At 38.2% G+C, this 18,484-nt stretch overlaps 1 protein-coding gene across 4 annotated transcripts in view; it reads left to right on the top strand.

Annotated features, from left to right (window-relative positions):
* Nucleotides 1-18,484, top strand: part of DPH6 (diphthamine biosynthesis 6) — a 470,106-nt gene that overhangs the window by 100,502 nt on the left and 351,120 nt on the right. For all 4 annotated transcript variants that reach the window (XM_020993930.2, XM_020993810.2, XM_020993745.2 and 1 more), the window contains one exon: nucleotides 17,355-17,428. In XM_020993930.2, the coding sequence (XP_020849589.1) occupies nucleotides 17,355-17,428 (74 nt within the window). The remainder of the gene's footprint in view (nucleotides 1-17,354; nucleotides 17,429-18,484) is intronic.

Raw genomic sequence — 18,484 nt, 5'->3', positions numbered from 1 at the left:
ATTCTGGCATTTTCTCTTTTGGTGCAGTTCTCTTTAGCCTTCTTAATTGTCTGTTTTCCTATTTGTTTTATTGATTTTCTTTTTGAAACGTCTAATTTCTGCCCTTAATTTTGGCCCCATTTTCCATTTTTATTTCCTTTTGAAGTCTATCAACATTAGTCATCGCACAATGTGGCTGTTACTGTGTACAACGTTCTCCTGCCTGGTTCTGCTCACTTCACTCAGCATCAGTCCTTACAAGTCTTTCCAGGTTTTTCTGAAATCTGCCTGCTCATCCTTTCTTATAGCACAGTAGTATTTCATTACATTCATATACCACAACTTGTTCAGCCATTCCCCAATTGATGTGTATCCTTTCAATTTCAAATTATTTGCTACCACAAAAAGAGCTGCTATAAATATTTTTGTATATGTGGGTCCTTTTCCCATTTGTATGATCTCTTTGGGATATAGCCCTAGAAGCACTATTACTGGGTTGTTAGACAATTTCTCAGGCACCCATGGCATTTGTTTTGTTTTCTTTTTCATTGGAGGTTTTCAGTTTGCTTTCCATCACTGCATAATATTTATTCATTTTGTTATTTCATTTTCTAGTTTATTTACTTTTTTCCTTCTTTGTGAATCTAGCTGCTGTTATTTCCTTCTTCATGTCAGATCTTTCCCCCAACCTTTCTCTTTTGCCCTATTTGCCTTCTACCTTTTCTCTGCTGATCATTTAGATTCTATGAGGGCTCTGTACCATTTGGCCCTTTTCTTCCATTGCCTTGGTTTTCTTCTCGGCCAGACTGCTGGGACAAGGTTACTTCAAAGCTCTCCTTGTGTTATTGGCTATGTGTTTACTATATGGAAATTCTATGAGTATGATCCCAGCTGTGTTTATAGCCCCTGTTGTAGGTGCAGCTCAAAAGCCTCTTAGGTCAGGTTTGATGTTGGGATGAAATTAGTCATTAATGAGTCATTGAACATTTAACAAAAGAAGTTTACTTTGCCCTAACACAGATAGTATGTTACAGCAAGGATACCAAGGCACTTAGTTTCTCTGGATGTGGCCGCTTTTGTCTCCATTTGGAAATGTGCCTGGTCAGTCATGCCTCAGGGTATAGCCAACTTGTCTGGTCACTTGCACCCACTAAGTCTGGGAGGCACAGAGGCCACATGGCTTAGGCTACTTATACTAGACCAGGAAGCTGTGTCAGAGAAGTTGGAACCAATTAGATTTGGGGGAATGGGTGGGGAGGACATTTCACCAGGGAAACTGAAGCCAAAGGAATTTGTGTGGGGAATTGTCTTTGAGAAGCAAGCTGTGTCAGGAACTGCTGTCCTACTGTATACCACCCCTGAGTGGCAAGATCCTAATGGTCTCCTAGTAGCCTTTCTTTAACTATGGGGTCGCAACCCACAGTTTAAGAAGTGCTGAAGGGATTGTGAGCAGAAGTTTAAGAAGCCCTGTTCTAGAGGACCTCCCAGCATTTAAGTAACTCATCAGTCCTTCTGTCATGGGTAGTATTAAGGGGAAGAAAAGGGAGAGAGACAAAAAAAAAAGCCATAAAACAAAAATGTGGTCAGACTGAAAGTAAACTGGGCCCTTCTTCCACTCTTGCTTACCCTCATCCATTGATTCAGAATAACCATCAAGTCAACTAAAGGATCTCCTCCTCCCAACAGTATTATCCCTTTTTTCCCCCAAGCCTTTTGTGGGAAGGTGTTTCCAAAGGAAAGGAAGTTTGCCAGTTGAGGGGTACCTGAGCTACTTTGTCAGGGTGTATGGAGCCCTCTGAGAAGGGAAGAACCTTGAGGCTAAGGAAAATCCAGAGAGAATCAGCCAGAGCAAAAACAGTTCATTCTTGTCAAGTAAATCTTCTTGGAGAGTGGATCTAAAAAACCTTTGAACAAGGGAGTCTTTCCCCTTTCCAGTGTAGCATTGATTTGTCATGGAAATGGCTTCGGAGGTCAGATACTTTATGTGGACAGTCAGATACATAGTGATGCAACTGTTGATAAATCTTGAAATGGGAGAGTTCCATTTCTCTAGTTGGGGACAGGTTGAGGGCCACTTGAACTCGGAATAGCTATATTGTTCTTAGAGAGCATGATCATAGAGTCCTGTGCCCAGCACTGCATGGCATCACCAGCTGAATTTCCAAATTGACACTGTTCCCACTCCCCTATCTCTGCTACATTTATAACAACTCCAGGCTGGTTTTTGTTTGTTTGTTTGGGTTTTTTTAGCATATGTCTCTGATGAATTGTGACGTGCTCTGTAAACAACTGTATGCAGTGGGAAACATCAGCAAAATTCCTCCACTGGTATTGATTGCAAAATGAGAAGCCTTTGACTGTCTAGTCCTTTACTCTTCAGACCCCAAACCACTTGGTCAGACCCATGACTAGTGAACTGATATAGATGAAGATTTTCTCCACTCTGATTCAGGGCTCTCTCACATGCCAGCCATGCATCCTAGAATTCAGCCAACTAAAAATATTTTCTAGTACTCCTACTCCCTAGGTATCTCCTGTTACCAAATTACTGGTATTGAAGTCCATTTGTGCATGCCTCTCTTGTACTATATGGAACCGTCAGATAATCAGGCAAAATGGCATTCCTCAGGAGCCAGGTCACTATAGGTAGGTGCCTATTGGGCTAGCAGAGGAGGCAGGATTTCAGAGTCTGTAGTGTAAGACTCAGTCCCTAGTACAGTCATTACCTATTTGTGAAGAGTGCTAACACCAGAGGGACCCATGCAAGCATGATTTATAAGGTACAATTTCCATTTAGCAATAGAAGCCTCCATCTTATTAGAGGAACCACCTAGAATCGCTCAGCCTGTAATAGACAACTTTGAACAAAAGGTGATTGTATGACCCTGTGTCATCTGCTCAGTGGCAACTGGGGCCCAGTAAGAGACAAGCAGCTGTTTTTCAAAAACAGTATAGCATGTAGCTACTCTGAAGAGGTTGGAACTCCAGATGCCTAACACTGACTTATTCTGACCACTCTTTGATGCTTTCAAAGGCTCCATCCAGCCTGCTCTTTATGAACAGAGACTTTCAGAAACATGGACCTTGTGAGGTCATAAGGCTCAAAGAGAGAGACTGCTGGTCAGTCTGCTTTCCATCTTCCACAGTTACTGGTTCTAGGCCCTGGTTGAAAGACACTGACTTGCGAGTGATTTGGTAAATGGGGGTCATTAGGATATCATGATGGGGAATGTACATTTTGCAAAATCTAGAGTCCAGTAAGTCTCTGGACTTTCTTCTTAGGTTGTGGGGATGCAAGAACCACTTTTCTAGACTGTGTGTGGACTCCTGGGCTTTTCTGCCCACTGTATTCCTCAAAACTTGACTGAGCAGGCTGGACCCTGGTTTTTCTTAGGGTTGATTTCCCACCCCTTGTGTGTCTTATAGGCCACCATCTATCTGATCTAGGGTCTCTGTGAAGGGGGACTCATCTTGTCTGGTCACCGTGTCACTATAGTGTTGTTTCACCAGTGCCCTCTGGAAAGGAGGCTTCTTTTGGATCTCTGCCCATCATAATGTGGTAGTATGAAGGAGAGATCAGGTAGTCCTAGGGAAAGACTGTGAAGGTATGTTGGACTCCTTCACAGGTGACAGCAAGCCATTCCTGACTAGTTTCAGCCACAGAAACAGAGAAAAGGGAAAAAAAAGCATCATCATGGTTGATAGCCCCTTACTACTTACCCTATGCTGCCTTTCTACATTGATGAGATTAGGTAAAGCTGTAGAGATAGGCCTGATGACTTTGTTAACTCCTTTTAGTGCATTGTAAACTGCCAAGTACCATTTGCCTTCCCCACAGATAATACAGGGTTGTTGTAAAGGGGTCTGATATAAGGAAGTACTCTAGCTTCTTCTCCATCACTAGGGAAGAAATAACTTGCAGCCCTGTGGGGACCCAATTGTGTTGTGTTAACTACATGGGATGGTTCGGGTAACAAAGGTCATATTGTATTTGACCCTACACAGTAACATGCCTAGAGATTGCTGAAAGTGGGGGCACAAACACAGAGCACATAGCACCCCTTGTCCTCCATAGACTGCCCTCATAGCCTCTATTGAATGATCCAAATGGGGCAGGGGTTTTGGAGGATATCTCAAGCTTGAGTGGGCTGAAGGGACCCTAGTGCCCAGGTGCTTAATTTCTAAGCATAATGGGCTGGCTATCAGTCACAATCCTATGTTTCAGGAGTTACACCAAAGCCCCCTTCTGAGGATTGTGTCATCCCCCTCTGCCCATCTAAGCAAGCAGAGATGGTGGCAATGGGATCTGTGACCTTTTTCCCCATTCCCAGAAGACTTTTTGCACTGACATCAGTATTTACCCAATCCACAACTGTCCCAACATCTGTCTACATTTCACCAAGTGATTAGCCCACATGTGTATTGTTGCAGGCTGGGGAAGATCCATAACTAAAGTCTAAAGCCATTCTTGTGGGACTCCACCCAGAAGGCAGGATCTGGTTGCCCCCAGACAGTTTGAACATAGAGTGTGGCAGGTCAGGGGGGTGGGAGGCAAATAAATTTTATTTAGCAAGCCCATTTCCCTTAGAAGCTTCACCCCCCTCCCTTGCAAATCCCCATCTGCAAGCTAGCTGGCTGCTACAAGAATTCATCTTTAGAAGGCCCAGTGCAAATAATTCCCCATCCCAGCCTCCTGGGACAAAGAACATAGGCTATAACATCTTTATTTGGTTTTATAAAAGGAAGTCTTTGGAGAGTTACTCCAGATGATGCAAGCCTAAAGCAGAGAAGCTTTCAGTACTGACTCCAACAGACCACACCCTCAGAAGCCATTTCTCTGGACACTCTTCAGATTTCTATTTGAATTTCTCCAGCAACCATCAGTGCTCTTTGGTGGAGATGGGTCAGCTCACAGCTTGTTCCCTCAGTGCTCGGAGTCACTGTCCTTCCCCTCTGAGCAGTGATAGGATAAGCCTGGGGCTTCCTAACCACCTGTGGGAATTCTCTAATCTCTAGCCCCAAGTCTGCTCTCTTCTTCTGGTTTCTATCTCAGCAGGAACCAGAAGCCTCTGGATCCAAGACAATTGTGTGGGCCCCTCACTCTCCACCTAATCAGGAGAAATTTCTTCACTTGTACCACCATTAGCTCAACTTGGTTTTCATTGCAAGGTCCCTGAAAGCCCAGACTCTGTCCCTAGCTGCTGAATGAGCCAACCCAGTTTACTTTCATTCTCACTAAGCTGGCAGTCCAATTTACACAGCAGTCAGTAACATCCAAGGAATGATGGCTTTAGCAATTTCTTTACCCATCTTTACCCATGGGTAGCCTCCTTTAGCGCCTTCTGAGCAGGACCCTGCAGGTGGTCAAAAAGAGAACTTTCCATACAAGATCAGACGGACTCTGGGCACAGAGAGTCCCTTTATCTCTTCATACCACCCTGTTCCTTGGACTCTTCCCCAACATAACCACTATATGAGCCATGAGGCTATCTCTGGTCCCTGCCTGCTAAGACTATGTCAGATGTAGTAGGAATCTCCTTAAGGAGACTTGGGAGCTTCTGTGGTGTCATGAGATCTTCAGCATAGATGATCCAGTCAGTATGGAGATGGTGACATCCTTGCAAGTCATAGGAGAAGTAAACAGTCTTTCATGTAGAAGAGTTAACTCCTTAAAAATGGAGAAGTATGAAAACAAGTCAAATATTGAACAAAAATTCAGCAGCATTCTACTAAGTAAGAATAAGCCAAATTCAATCTGCTGCTGGTAGAAATGTTCCTCTGAAAAAGCCATCACCCTCTTTGTTCAGGTTCAATGTTGTGACAAAATGAGGCCTCTGTGAGTCATTGAACATTTAACAAAGGAGGAGGTTTACTTTGCCCTAAAAAAGTAATGATATGCAACAAGGGTACAGTGGCTCTTGGCTTCTCTGGTTGGGCCCTCCTTGAGATGAAGACATTCCTGGAGTGTTATTGAGAACCTTCTAAGTCTGAGAGGCAAAGAGTCTGCATCACTTGAGCATTTTATTGGCTCTAGGCCAGGGCCCTGCAGCACAGAAGCCAGTCAAGTTTCATGGAGAGAGGAAGCTGCACCAGGGAAGTCACTGAGGCAGTTGAGTCCAAAGAAAGTCGAGTTAGGGGTTATGTGTGTGGAGAGCAAGATGTAGTAGAAAACTACTGTCTTACCACAGCTGCTCAACAGGGGATGATTTCAGATTGGGTCACTGCTATAAGGAAGGAGGGGTAGAAGCCATGAACAACAAAGGTCTGGCCAATTGGTCACACGGGATGCCCTGGACATTGGTGAAAAAACTGGAGGGTTACTCAGATCTCTGCAGCTTTTTCAGGATACTTGACATTGTAAGGAGGTATTTTCAGTTGCCTCTTTTGTTTGTTTTTTACATATCTCAAGCATTTCTTGTTTCTTTGGGATTGCAGAGTTTGGGACTTAAGAAGCAGTCACTGTCATGCTGGCCGTGTATTTCCCTTTAATACCTTTTCTGACATTCTACCACTGTCACTTCAGAGGCATGACTAAGGTTCATTTTGTATTTTTCATCTGTTGCCATGAAAATCTTGTGTGCAAACTTCCATTTATGGGCCTCTTCAGAGTTATGTAGGCAGGTTTTCAGTATATATGCTATCAAAAATATAAGATATTTGGTATTTTTATCTATTTTATATACATTGTGTTAATGTATATTTTATATCTCTTTATGGGGCAGTTATTCATCATTATTTGATTCAAGGGTGTCATTAGTATTACTTAAATTCTACATCTTTTATGAGCCACTCAATCAGGTAACAAGCATTTATTGTTTATTATATGTCAGGCACTGCCCAGAACCAGAGCTACAGAGAAAGAAAAAAGGACAGTCCCTGTCCTTAAGAAGCTCACATTCCAAATGGAAGACCACATACAAGAGTATGCAGTGCAAAAATAAGGTGATGTCATAGGGAAGGCACTGGTGTAGGCTGAGGGAAGATGCAGTTGGAAAGGCTTCCTGCAGAAGGTGGGATTTGCATTGAGTCTGGGAGGAAGCCAGGAGGCAAAACATCCCAGGAACAGTCAGTGCAAAATACATTTCTGTTTAATGAAATACTGCTATATTCATATCTGTGCAGCCTTCAGTTTTATTTATTCATGTGTTCTTAACACCCCAAAAGGTCAACATCTTTAGAAATCTAAACTTTTCCATTAAATTTCTTACCCTGAAAACTAAGTCTGTGAAGCTAAGAACTTTTTTTGTGGACAGATAAATAAAAAAAAAATCTGTCAGGTTTAGTACAGATATGCATCCAGATTTCCCTTAGAATTATGTCTAGTTATATCTATCTATTTCTCAAGAAAAAAAATGAAATTTAAGCTTGGTTGTTTAGTTAAAAGATTCTATATATCCAAACGTGAGTAAGAACGCATGGATGTTTTCTAATTCATTTATCCAGATTTATTGTGAAACATAGGCATTCCATATAAAGGAATTTTCCAGAATGAAATGCTGTAAATTTTTTTATTTCAAATATTCTTGTTCCCCCAGTCTTAAGGAAAAAAAATCTTACCTTTCTCTTTTTACCCTTCTAGTGCCACCTTTCCCCCCTTAACTATTAAACTTGTTTACACTTGATATAGAAAGCCCTTACTGTAATCTGACAGAATTCAATTTCCTTAGCAGAAAAGACAGAAATAAAACAGGAATAGAATAGTTTCCCTCCTGTCATTCCAACTCCAAATACTTATTTCTGCCTGTTACTACTATTATAGCTTAAAAATATTTTTTTATTGACCTTAGGATTTATTGGGAGAGCCTAACTCTGTTCTGCTCTTTTCTTGCTACTATTCTTCCAGAACAGAAAGTCAATCAGCAAGCATTCATAGAGAGCTTCCTGTATGCCACACACTGTGTTGAGCACTGGGGATGCAGAGAAAGGGAGAAGCAATCCCTGCCCTCAGGGAGTTTATTGTCTAATGGGGAGACAAAAGGTAAATAGCAAGATAAACAGAAGATACATATAGAGTAGTTGGAAGGTAATTGGGGAGGGGAAGACTCTAGGGGGGAACCAGGAAAAATCTTCTTCAGAAAGTTGGATTTATGTTGAGTCTTAAAGGAAGTTAGGGAAACTTAGAGATGGATGTGAGAGAGCAAAACATTACAGATATGGTGGGGGGAATTTGTCCTTATTTACAAGATAATAGAATTTCAGAGTTTGAAGAGACCTCATATGTGAACTTGGATTCGGTTAAATCATAATTAAAATGTTATCATCTGACTTTTGCTTGAAGAGCTTCAAAAGGGAGCACACCACCTCCTGAAGGGTCCCTTTATTCTTTTGTATGGCTTTGATTTGGGGGCAGTTTTTCCTAACTTTTGGTTTTGAGTTTGGTCCCTCCCTACCTTTGATTTCAGAGGTGTAGAAGATTCCTGGTGAAGAAATCGTTTTTAACCTATTCAGATCAGCAACCTAGAGTCTTAGATTGTTGCTTGGGACACTGAGAGATTTGGCCAGGTTCATATAGCCGGTATCAGTCAGAGGCAGGACTTTTTATTTTATTTTTTATTAAGTTTAAACCAGCTTCTTTATATCTTCCACCCATGCCTCTTATATTAATCCGTCATCTTGGGTCAAGCAGAGTATCTTCCACATGATATTCCTTCAGATATAGGAAGACAGTTCCCATTTTCCCCCGAACCTTTTTTTTCTTTTGACTTTAAACCAAAATAATCAGCATAATCTTGAGACACTTAACTATCTTGTTTGCCCCCCTCTCAATGCTCTCTAGCTTGTCCAATTCCCTGGAAAATAAGACTTCTTGAACTGAATACAATACTTTAACCTCTGTATGCCTCAGTTTCCTCAACTATAACACTGGGGGTAATAATAACACCTATCTTCCAGGGTTGTTGCAAGGATCAAACACAGTGCAAATACAGTGTATTTTCTCAAATGAGATAATATTCGTAAAGCTCTTATTAGCACGGTGCCTGGCATAGTAGGCGCTTACTAAATGCTTGTTTCTTTCTTTCCTTCCATGCACTATGCTTTTCTATGGGCACACAAATACAAAGAATAAAATTATCCCTACTCTTAAAAAGCTTATAGTTTTAGGAAAGACAACCTGTACATATCTAAGTATATTCAAGATTAATACATGTTGCAAAACAACAAGATAAGTAAAAATAGTTAGGGATGGAGGGCACTAACAACTAGGAGATCAGGAAAGGCTTATAGAATATGGTGATCAAACTGCATGTCAGAAGAAGAGATAGCTTCTATGAGGCAGTGGTGAGGAGGGAGGTATATCAGGTAGGAAATGACCACCACATAGACAGGAAGACTAGAGGTAAAGTTGTCCAGTGTGAGGAATTGTGAGACGGCCAGTTTGAAGTGATCACAGAGTACAGAAGGGGAGTAATGTATAATGAGACTAGAATGATAAGTTGAAGGCAGATTTTGAAGGGCTTTAAAAACCAAAAAGAAGAATTTACATTCTGTCCTAGAGGCAATAGGCAACAAGTGGATCAGTATATAGGAATGATGTGATCAGATCTTCTTTTCAGGAAACTCCCTTTGGCAGCTGTGTGTGAAAGATGGATTGGAGTGAGGAGGCTTGAGGCAGGGAGACCAATTGGGTGGCCATTGCAGAAGTCTAAATGAGAGATGGTGAGGGCCTGAACTAAGGCGGTAGCAGTATGACTAGGGAAGAAGAGCCTGATGTGAGAGATGTGAGATGCTGTAGAGATAGGAACAGAAAGATTTGGAAACTGGTTACATATGTGGAGTGACTGGGAGTCAGGTGTCGTGGATAACAGCATCTAGGAAATAGAAAAAAGAATGATGATACCTTCAGTAGAAACACAAAAGTCTGAAGAGGGGCAAGTTTGGGGGAGAAGATGGTGAATTCTGTTTTGGATATGGTGAGTTTGAGAGTCTCCAGAACATGCAGTCCTGTTGGTGATTTGGGACTGACGCTCAGGAGAGACACTGCTGGTCGACTTATACACTTGGAAGACATAGACACAGAAATCATAATGAAACCTATTGGAGCTGATGGGGAGCACCCACGGTTAGAACATGATATAGGTAATAAGCCAACGATGGAGACTGAGGAGCCCAGCACACAAAGAGGAGGAAAAGCTTAAGAGGCTGATTCACAAAAACTCAGATGCTTAAAGGTACCTGCTTATCTGGTCATGATAGGAATAATTTGTGCTACAATCACTTTCCAAAGCCTGGATATCATGTCTTCCTTAAGTCAAGCTTAAAATCCCATTAGCTTTTTTGTCCATACCGTAGTATTGAGTCATAATGAGTTTGCTGTCCTTTAAAACCTCAAGCTCTTCTCCAGATGCATTGTCTGTCCATACCTATACTATCTTGTATTTGAAAATTTCTTCACTTTCACTTCTTTTCTTTGTCCTTTTAAAATGAAAAGTAGTTGAGCAACAGACTGTGCAGCCATGTTAACTTTCTTTAGGTAACTCCAACTTTTCATCTTCACTGGAACCTCCCCATAGCACATTGGTTTTTACTTCCACGGAATGTAATGTGTCCTGTTTTCATCTATGGTTCTTTTTGTAGTAGACTAAATTCTTATTAAATTATAAGTTCCTGGAGGGCAGGATCTCTGTTTCTCAGAGATGAGTGGACTATGGTCAGAGGTCACAAAGGCAGTAAAGAGCAGGGTCAGGATTCAGATCCATGAATTCTGAGGACAAATCCAATATGCTTTCCATTATGTCTTGCCAAAAAAATGTCATAGGATTATGGGATCATATGTATAGAGCAGATGGATTGAAATATTTGTATTTATTTATATACATGTTGTATACATATTTACGTACACACTGTATTCTTGTGGTAGAAACCAGAGAGAGTGAAGGGACAGTTTTCATTTTTTAAAATTGCTTCTTTAACTCATTCTTTTTAACTCCACCATGTGCCTTGGACATAGCAGTTGCTTAAGAAATGCTAGTTTAATTGAATTGGGTAGAATATTCTATACCATGCTTATCATAGGCTCTCAATATGTCTTGATGGTTGAAAAAATGTCATTTTTACTTGATAGGTCTGATACACTTTTTAAAAGTGATAAGTATATACGTATTATAATTGTAGTAAATGATCTGAGACCTAGTCATTATTAAGTAAGAAATGCCACTAATATTAATTTTATTTGAACTTTGGCAAGATTTATTTTTAATCGGTACTCTATCTTGATCAGTTATTTCATTGTGATAAAAAAAACAGGTTTTATAAGCCATCAAAAATTATTAACTATACTTATATTTTCTGCAAGGTTTTCATAATTAGGAAATGAACAGATTAACTTATATCCATAGTTAATTTACAGTTACTCTAAAAGTATGTCTGCTAACAAAATAATTACTTATTGCTGTATTTTCTCACTAGGATGGTATCAAATTTTGATTTTAATATCCCATAAAATAAATGATTGAAACTCTATATTATAGAAAATATTGAAATCTCTTATTTGTATAATTTCTAATAAAATACAAGATTTTCGTAGTCAGAGCAGAAGAGGGAGAGCATTCCAAGTCTGGGAGACAGCCAGAGAAAATGCCCTGTGATGAGAGATAAGCGTGTTTTTTTCTTGGGTGGGAGAGTAAAGTTTAAGAAGACTGGGAAAGTAGGAAGGGCTAGGTTTATGAAGGTCTTTGAATGCTAAACAGAATATTTTGCATTTGGTCCTGAAGGCAATAGGAAGTCACTAGAATTTACTGAGTAGGAGGGGATGACAGACCTGCTTTTTAGGAAAATCACTTTAATGTCTGAATGGAGGCTAGATTGAAGTGGGAAGAAACTTGAGGCAGGCAGATCCACCAGCAGGCTATTGCAGTAATCCAGTCATGAGGTAACTAGGGTCTGCTCTAGAGTGATGGCAATGTCAGAGGAGAAAAGGGGGCATGTTTGAGAGATGTTGCAAAGGAAAAGCCAATGGTCTTGGAAACAGATTGAATATGGGGCAGTGAGAGAGACTGAAGAATCCTGTATGACTTTTAGGTTGAGAGCCTGAGGGACTGGGAGAATGGTGTTACCTTCTACAGTAACAGGAGAGTTAGGTGGGAGACGGGGAGAGAGAACTTAAGGGGAAAAATAATGAATTCTTTTTTGGATGTATTGAATTTAAGATGTCCACCAGACATCCAGTTTGAGATGTCTAAAAGACAGTTGGAGATGCAAGATTGGACATCAGTAGAGAGTATGGGACAGGATAGGTAGATTTGAGAATTATCAGCCTGAAGGTGGTAATTAAATTCATGAGAATTGAGAAGATCACTAAATAAAGTAAGACAGGAGAAGAAAAGAAAAGGGCCCAGGACAGAACTCTGAAAACATCTACTGTTAGAGGGCGCGATCTTTAACAGGATCCAGCAAAAGAAACAGAGAAAGAACAGTTAAAATAGGTAGGAGGAAAACCAGAAGAGTGTTACCCAAAAGAACTAGAGAGAAGAGAGTGTCAAGTAGGAGAGGGTGATAAGCATTGTCAAAGGCTGCGGAGAGGTTAAGGAGAAGGAGGACTGAGAAAAGGCTGTAGAATTTGGCAACTAAGAGATCCTTGGTAACTGGAGAGAGCAGTTTCAATGGAATGACATGATTAGAAATCAGATTGTAAAAGATTAAGAAGAGAGTGAGAGGAAATAAAATGGAGGCATCTATTGTAGATTTAAAGAACTATTCATGATATGTTGGCATTCAATTTCTACATAATTGGTGAGTCACTTATATCCTTTATTCCTTAGTCTTGAATCATATTTACTAGCACATTTTTGGTATATTGCTATGAAGCCATTGAGTATTAATGTATAAGTTAATTTGGTAGAATTTTTTACCTTTTTGTGGTCTGAAATACATTATACATGCTTATTATAAACATTACAAAGTGAAATGACCAAGTGTTCCATGAATTTTTAATTGCTATTGTAGACACTTGATGAAATTACCTGCATTATCTCCTATTTAGCAGCAACTTCTTTGTGTATTATTGTTTCATTTATATCAAGAATATCAGTATTGACTGGCTTCAGTTCTTTCACTAGGGTATCCATTCTTTGTTGGACAAGGATGTTATGTTTAAAAGACTGTACCATTTGTTAAATTAATTGTTTACTAGGATAATTTAAAAATACTTAATTTTTATTACCTTTTGTCATTTTCCCCCGAACTTTGCCAGTATCATTGCCAGTGCAGAAATGGGTAGCCCAAAAATTAGGGTCATTTTGTATTTTTGTTTGATTCAGGGGGTTACCATGACCAAAGACCTTATTACCAGGTGGTCAGTCTACTAATGATGTGTCTCTTCACCCTTAAACGATCAACAGGATCTTCTTCAAAGCCTTTCCCATTTCATGGAACCTACCAAAGTTTACATTCATTTTACTGACATAACTATCAAGAATTTATAGTCATCTGAAAGCCACAATGAGGCATTGGATAGTAATCACCACACCAAAGAGTCTAAGAGAGCCCAAATAAGTACCTCAGCCATCAAACATTTGATTACTTTGCCAGGCAGACAGACAAGGCAGCTAAGGGCTAAGGGCAGTAGTGGTTCTGGGTATAAACTAATTTAAAAAATACTATTGTGGATTATGGAAGATTATGATTTGTCTTGCAAAACAGAGAGCATTCGTGAGAAAAGCAAGTCAGATATTTATATGAGATCTAACTAAACTAGATCACTGCCAAAACTTTTATACGTGAAATGATGAGGAAGATAGTAAAAGGCTAAAAATAAAACAGATTTTCTGGTTCTCATAGGTACCTTAAACTATCACTGCCAAGTTTCATTTTGTATTGTCTAGTTTGTCACTTCCGTGACCTCCCTTTTGATTTTTATAAGGATGTATTTGCTTCCTAGTATTTCACAATTTCAAGAGCTATCCTTCTTTTGGGAAATGTAAATGAATTGGTATTGCTTGCTAGAAAATGTACACACACACATATGCACACACATATATTAATAATTAATTTCTTCTTCCCTTGGATAAGTCTTTCTGTATTGGAAGTTTATTCCTTGTCCCACCTTTATAGACTATGAGTTAGCGTATGTAGAATCCTAAGGGAAAAAGTTAAAAGAACTTCCATCAGAGGCCTGTGATTCTCATTTGAGAGAACCCCTTGAGACTATCTTCTTGGCATTGACAATGCAATTTAAAGGAAGAACTCCCTAGAAAGACTCAAGACCATATTAATTGGCTACTATCCCGTATATCTTTGTGGTTTTTATTGCTTCTAGCTTTCTTTTCCTGTAACTCCTTCAACTAGCCAAAAAGATCTTTCTTTTCCAATTATACCTTCATAAATAAATATCAACCTGGCCCCTTAGCACGATACCTCATAGATGAAATTCTTTGTATCTCCCTTTTTAGTCAGACTTAAGTAGATGAGAGAGCATTTCAATCCTTTTGTCTCCTATTCCTCAGATGACAGCTATCTTCAAGATTCCAAAGTGTAACTCTGGAAGCAGAGGTGATAGAAAACACTTTCTTTCCTCCCTTCTTCCTGGAACCCTTGAAAAGGAGGGAGCATTCCTCATATGTACGTTATGATAAAGAAGTGGTACTTACATAGAATAGTAAATGTGAGAAGCTATATTTTAGGGAGATGCTACACCTCCATCCCGATCTGGATGTAGATTTGGAGGACATCAGCGCCGTCCTTTCTCTCCACTCTATATTCTACCAATGAAGAATATCCTTTTATCTCATGAGTATGTCTTATTCATGGGTTTTCTCTTTTTTTCCTTTCTAGTGTGGATGCTAAGATACCAGAAAATCACTCATTTAGAGAAGAATTTGCTGTCAAAAGTAGGAATTAAAATGAACAGGAGAAACTGATCAAGTATTTCCAGTTTTAAACTACTCAGACTCATAGAAGAGAATCCCTAAGTTACTAGTTTTTAAAATGATATTTAGTTTTTACCCATTCATAGTAGGATAAAACCCAATTATCTTTAGACTCTAACATCTCAGTCTCAGATATTTTATGAGGAATTAAGAATGACACATGGGAAGAGGAAGTTGGCACAGGAATTGGCATAAAAGATATATTCTCCCAAATGTATGATCAGAAAAGGAGTAGACAGATTATGTAGCAAGAGTGAGAAGTGTCAAATGGACTGCAATGCTAGTACCCACAGAAAAGTTAAAAATTTTAGAGCAAGAGTTCTTAACCTGAGGTTCATGAATTTGTTTTAAAAAATGTTTTGATAACTATTTCAATGTCATTTCCTTTGTTATCTTTTGCATTTTATTTTGTGCACTCAAAAACGTTACTCTAAGAAGGAGTCAGTCAGGTTAACTAGACTGCCCAAGGGGTCCATAATACACAACAAAGTTAAGAACAGTTGCCCTAGAAGAAGGCAGCCAATGTATTAGCTAGATATTCTATGAAGGATTTTTGGGGGAAAAATGGATTAGAATAACCCAGAGTGAGAAGCCATGGAAAAGTTTTCTGTCCTGTTAGAGAGAGTAACCTGGTCCACTAAAGTCTTGAAAGTTGTGTTGTGTAACAGTTTGGGAGTATGTGAAGCATAGAGACATGTAATAATATAAAGATGTAAGAATTTTATGGCATCTCAATCAATTTATTTTCCTTTGTCAAGTACTTTACTGGCTTTCTACTCTCCATAAATGATATATAGTGTCAACAGAATAATTTGAGCTATAGTTTAATGCTTCTCTCATCAAAATTAGGCTATTTACTTTCACTTTACAGTAGTAGATAAGTTCATATTAGAAGAAGATTATCTATGACTTACAATTTTGCTTCTTCGTTTTCTAGAGAATGTATTTTAAGAATCAGTTATGTTTTCTATTTCTCTATTGTTGTATTAAAGTGGTGAAAATAATATTATTATGCCACTACTTCTACTAATAGCTATTTCTGTGTAGTTCTTTTAGTTAACAAAGCGTATTCACATACATTAGCTAAACTTTGCCCTTTTAGTTTGATTCCCTGCTCAATACACTATATGCTATATTATATTTTACCTTTTAACTAGATAGTTGTTAAATTCTTGTAGTACAATCACTTTTTATGAAGCACAAATGGAAACAAAAGAAGGATCAAAATCACAGTTCTTTTCCTACAGCTAATGTGTTTTAGGTAGTTATTTACTTGTCCCAGTGAGGTTTAGACAGATATTTGGAAAGGAACCTTTAAAATGGCTGCAACACTTTTGACATCAGAAATTCCTGTTGTATATCTGATTACTTACCTTAATTTCTTCAAGTCTTGTAGGAGTTTCAGGGCTACTTCATCTTTTTAATGAATTTATTTTGTGCCAATTATTATTTGTATTTTTGTATATAATGAACTCAGTACAGGTTCCCATATTTGGATGGATCAGAGTATTAATAATATCATTTGTTCTGAATTAATTTTTTTTTCTGTAAACATATCCCAGGAAAGAATTGGCTTTTTGGGGGAGGAGGAGGATGACTGGGAACTACTCTTGTGTGGTGAATTTTTATTCAGTTTGTTATCCATAATTACCCCCTAGTCACCGTCTTCATAACTATTTTCTAGATAATATACCCTGCTTTATTCCTGGCTCGCATATTATTCTTTTCTAAGCGTATTATCTTACAGTTCCTTACATTAAATCTCATCTCAGACTAGTCCTACCAGATTCCCAAGTTGTCCATTTCCATGTATTTATTTGATTGATTTTCCTTTACCTTAAAAAAAAATCCCTCCTAGTTTTGTGTCATCTGCAACTTTGATCATTGCTGAATTTACATTCTGCTTCAGGTTGTTATCAAATATATTGAATATGTGAGTTCCAGTCCCTGTGGAATCATCCAAGATATATATTCAGTTGTAGCTCTATTGACAATAACTCATCACTTCTTATCTGTCAGCTAATTTGTTATCCATGATGTTATCTTTCTCATTTCTTCTTCCTGAATATAAAAAGATCTTTCTTATCATATAACATTTTTTATAAAATTCAGACAAATAGTGCCCATCATATTTCTTTATCCACCAAAGTTGATGCTTTATTTAAAAACAAACAAAAAGTTACTAATCTAAGATACTGTTTTCTTAAAATACAGTGTTTCTCATAATTTCCATAAAGCATCAGTGAATCTTTAAATTATGTTACATGAGAGCCTTTTTCAAGTGTCTTCTTTATTCAGTGCATTTTCCATGCAAAATGGACTCTTGTTACTTGCCATTTAAACATTTAAAAAATTTTCATATCTAGCAAATTTTTCTACCCCTTCACATAGATTAATATTTTATTATGTCTACATTTGATTTCCTGAAAAAAAAACCGTAATATTTTTATATTTCCCAGATTATTGTTCAAGACCATATAATGATTTATCTTTAATGTAATTTCTTCTCAGGAAAAAGAAGAAATATATGGTGTATCTGTTGGGGCCATTCTTTCTGACTATCAGCGAGTTCGAGTGGAAAATGTGTAAGAAAACATTAATTTGATAGATCAGTTTAAAGTATGTATTTGAGGACTTACACGAGCCAAAGAAAGTTTGTATTTGTATCCGCTCATTAAATAAACGTTGCATTCCTCATGCTCTTGGGCCTTAGATTTAAGTGACTCTAGTAAGAAACCAAAGTAACATTCTGTAATTTTTGCCTATGAATTATTCATCAAAAGCACCCTAGCCTTCTAGGAAAAATGAATTTTGTGTAATAAAAAAATTCAAAATGGAAAAATTTTAAATAAATAATTTAAAATTAATCATTCAATTAACTATATGCGTTGATGCCTATTTAATGCATCATTCCCTGTCACAATATCAAGGGATAATGGAGGGAGGGAGGGGACATGAAATAGCCAATATTTTAAAGATGATACGTATACACACACACATATATGCACATTCTGGAAGTTTCATAGAAAGATATGTACGTATATATACCTTCCAGTTATAGAAACTATCTACATACACACACACACACTCTTACCTTTCTGTTTATATGTTTGTCAAATTTGGGGGTAGAGAGGAGGAATATTTAGGCCTTCATGTTAATAGATTATAGTTTTGTGGGATTTTTTTTTCTACTTTTAAAGCGCATTGGCAATCTATACTTTGCAAAATAACTGATAAATTAAATTGTTTTAGTCATTTTCTTTGTTTCAGGGGGAAAAGTAAAATCATATTTTTGACACTGTGTCAACAGAAATGTTAACTATGTAGAGAAGTTAGGCTGATTTAGGGTATACTTGAAACATGTAGTCCAATAATATAGTACTTTAATCTTACAAAGTACACTTTATATATATTTTCTAATTTAATCCTTGTAAAATGTTCCTGTGCAATAGGTAGTTCAGATGTTTCTAGTCCCATTTTGCAGATAAGGAAAAAGCTGCATATAGAGGTTGAATGATTTGTCCAGGGTCACATGCCGTTAAGTAGAGGAGTGGAATCTGAATACAAATCTTCCTGACTTCAAAATCAATACTCCTTCTGTGATAGCAGATTGTTTCAATTCAACCAAATGATTAGCTGAG

Source organism: Phascolarctos cinereus, unplaced genomic scaffold (genome assembly GCF_003287225.1).
Source record: "Phascolarctos cinereus isolate Bilbo 61053 unplaced genomic scaffold, phaCin_HiC Scaffold_3;HRSCAF=262, whole genome shotgun sequence".
Taxonomy (NCBI): domain Eukaryota; kingdom Metazoa; phylum Chordata; class Mammalia; order Diprotodontia; family Phascolarctidae; genus Phascolarctos; species Phascolarctos cinereus.
This window is presented reverse-complemented; position numbering and strand designations above follow the sequence as displayed.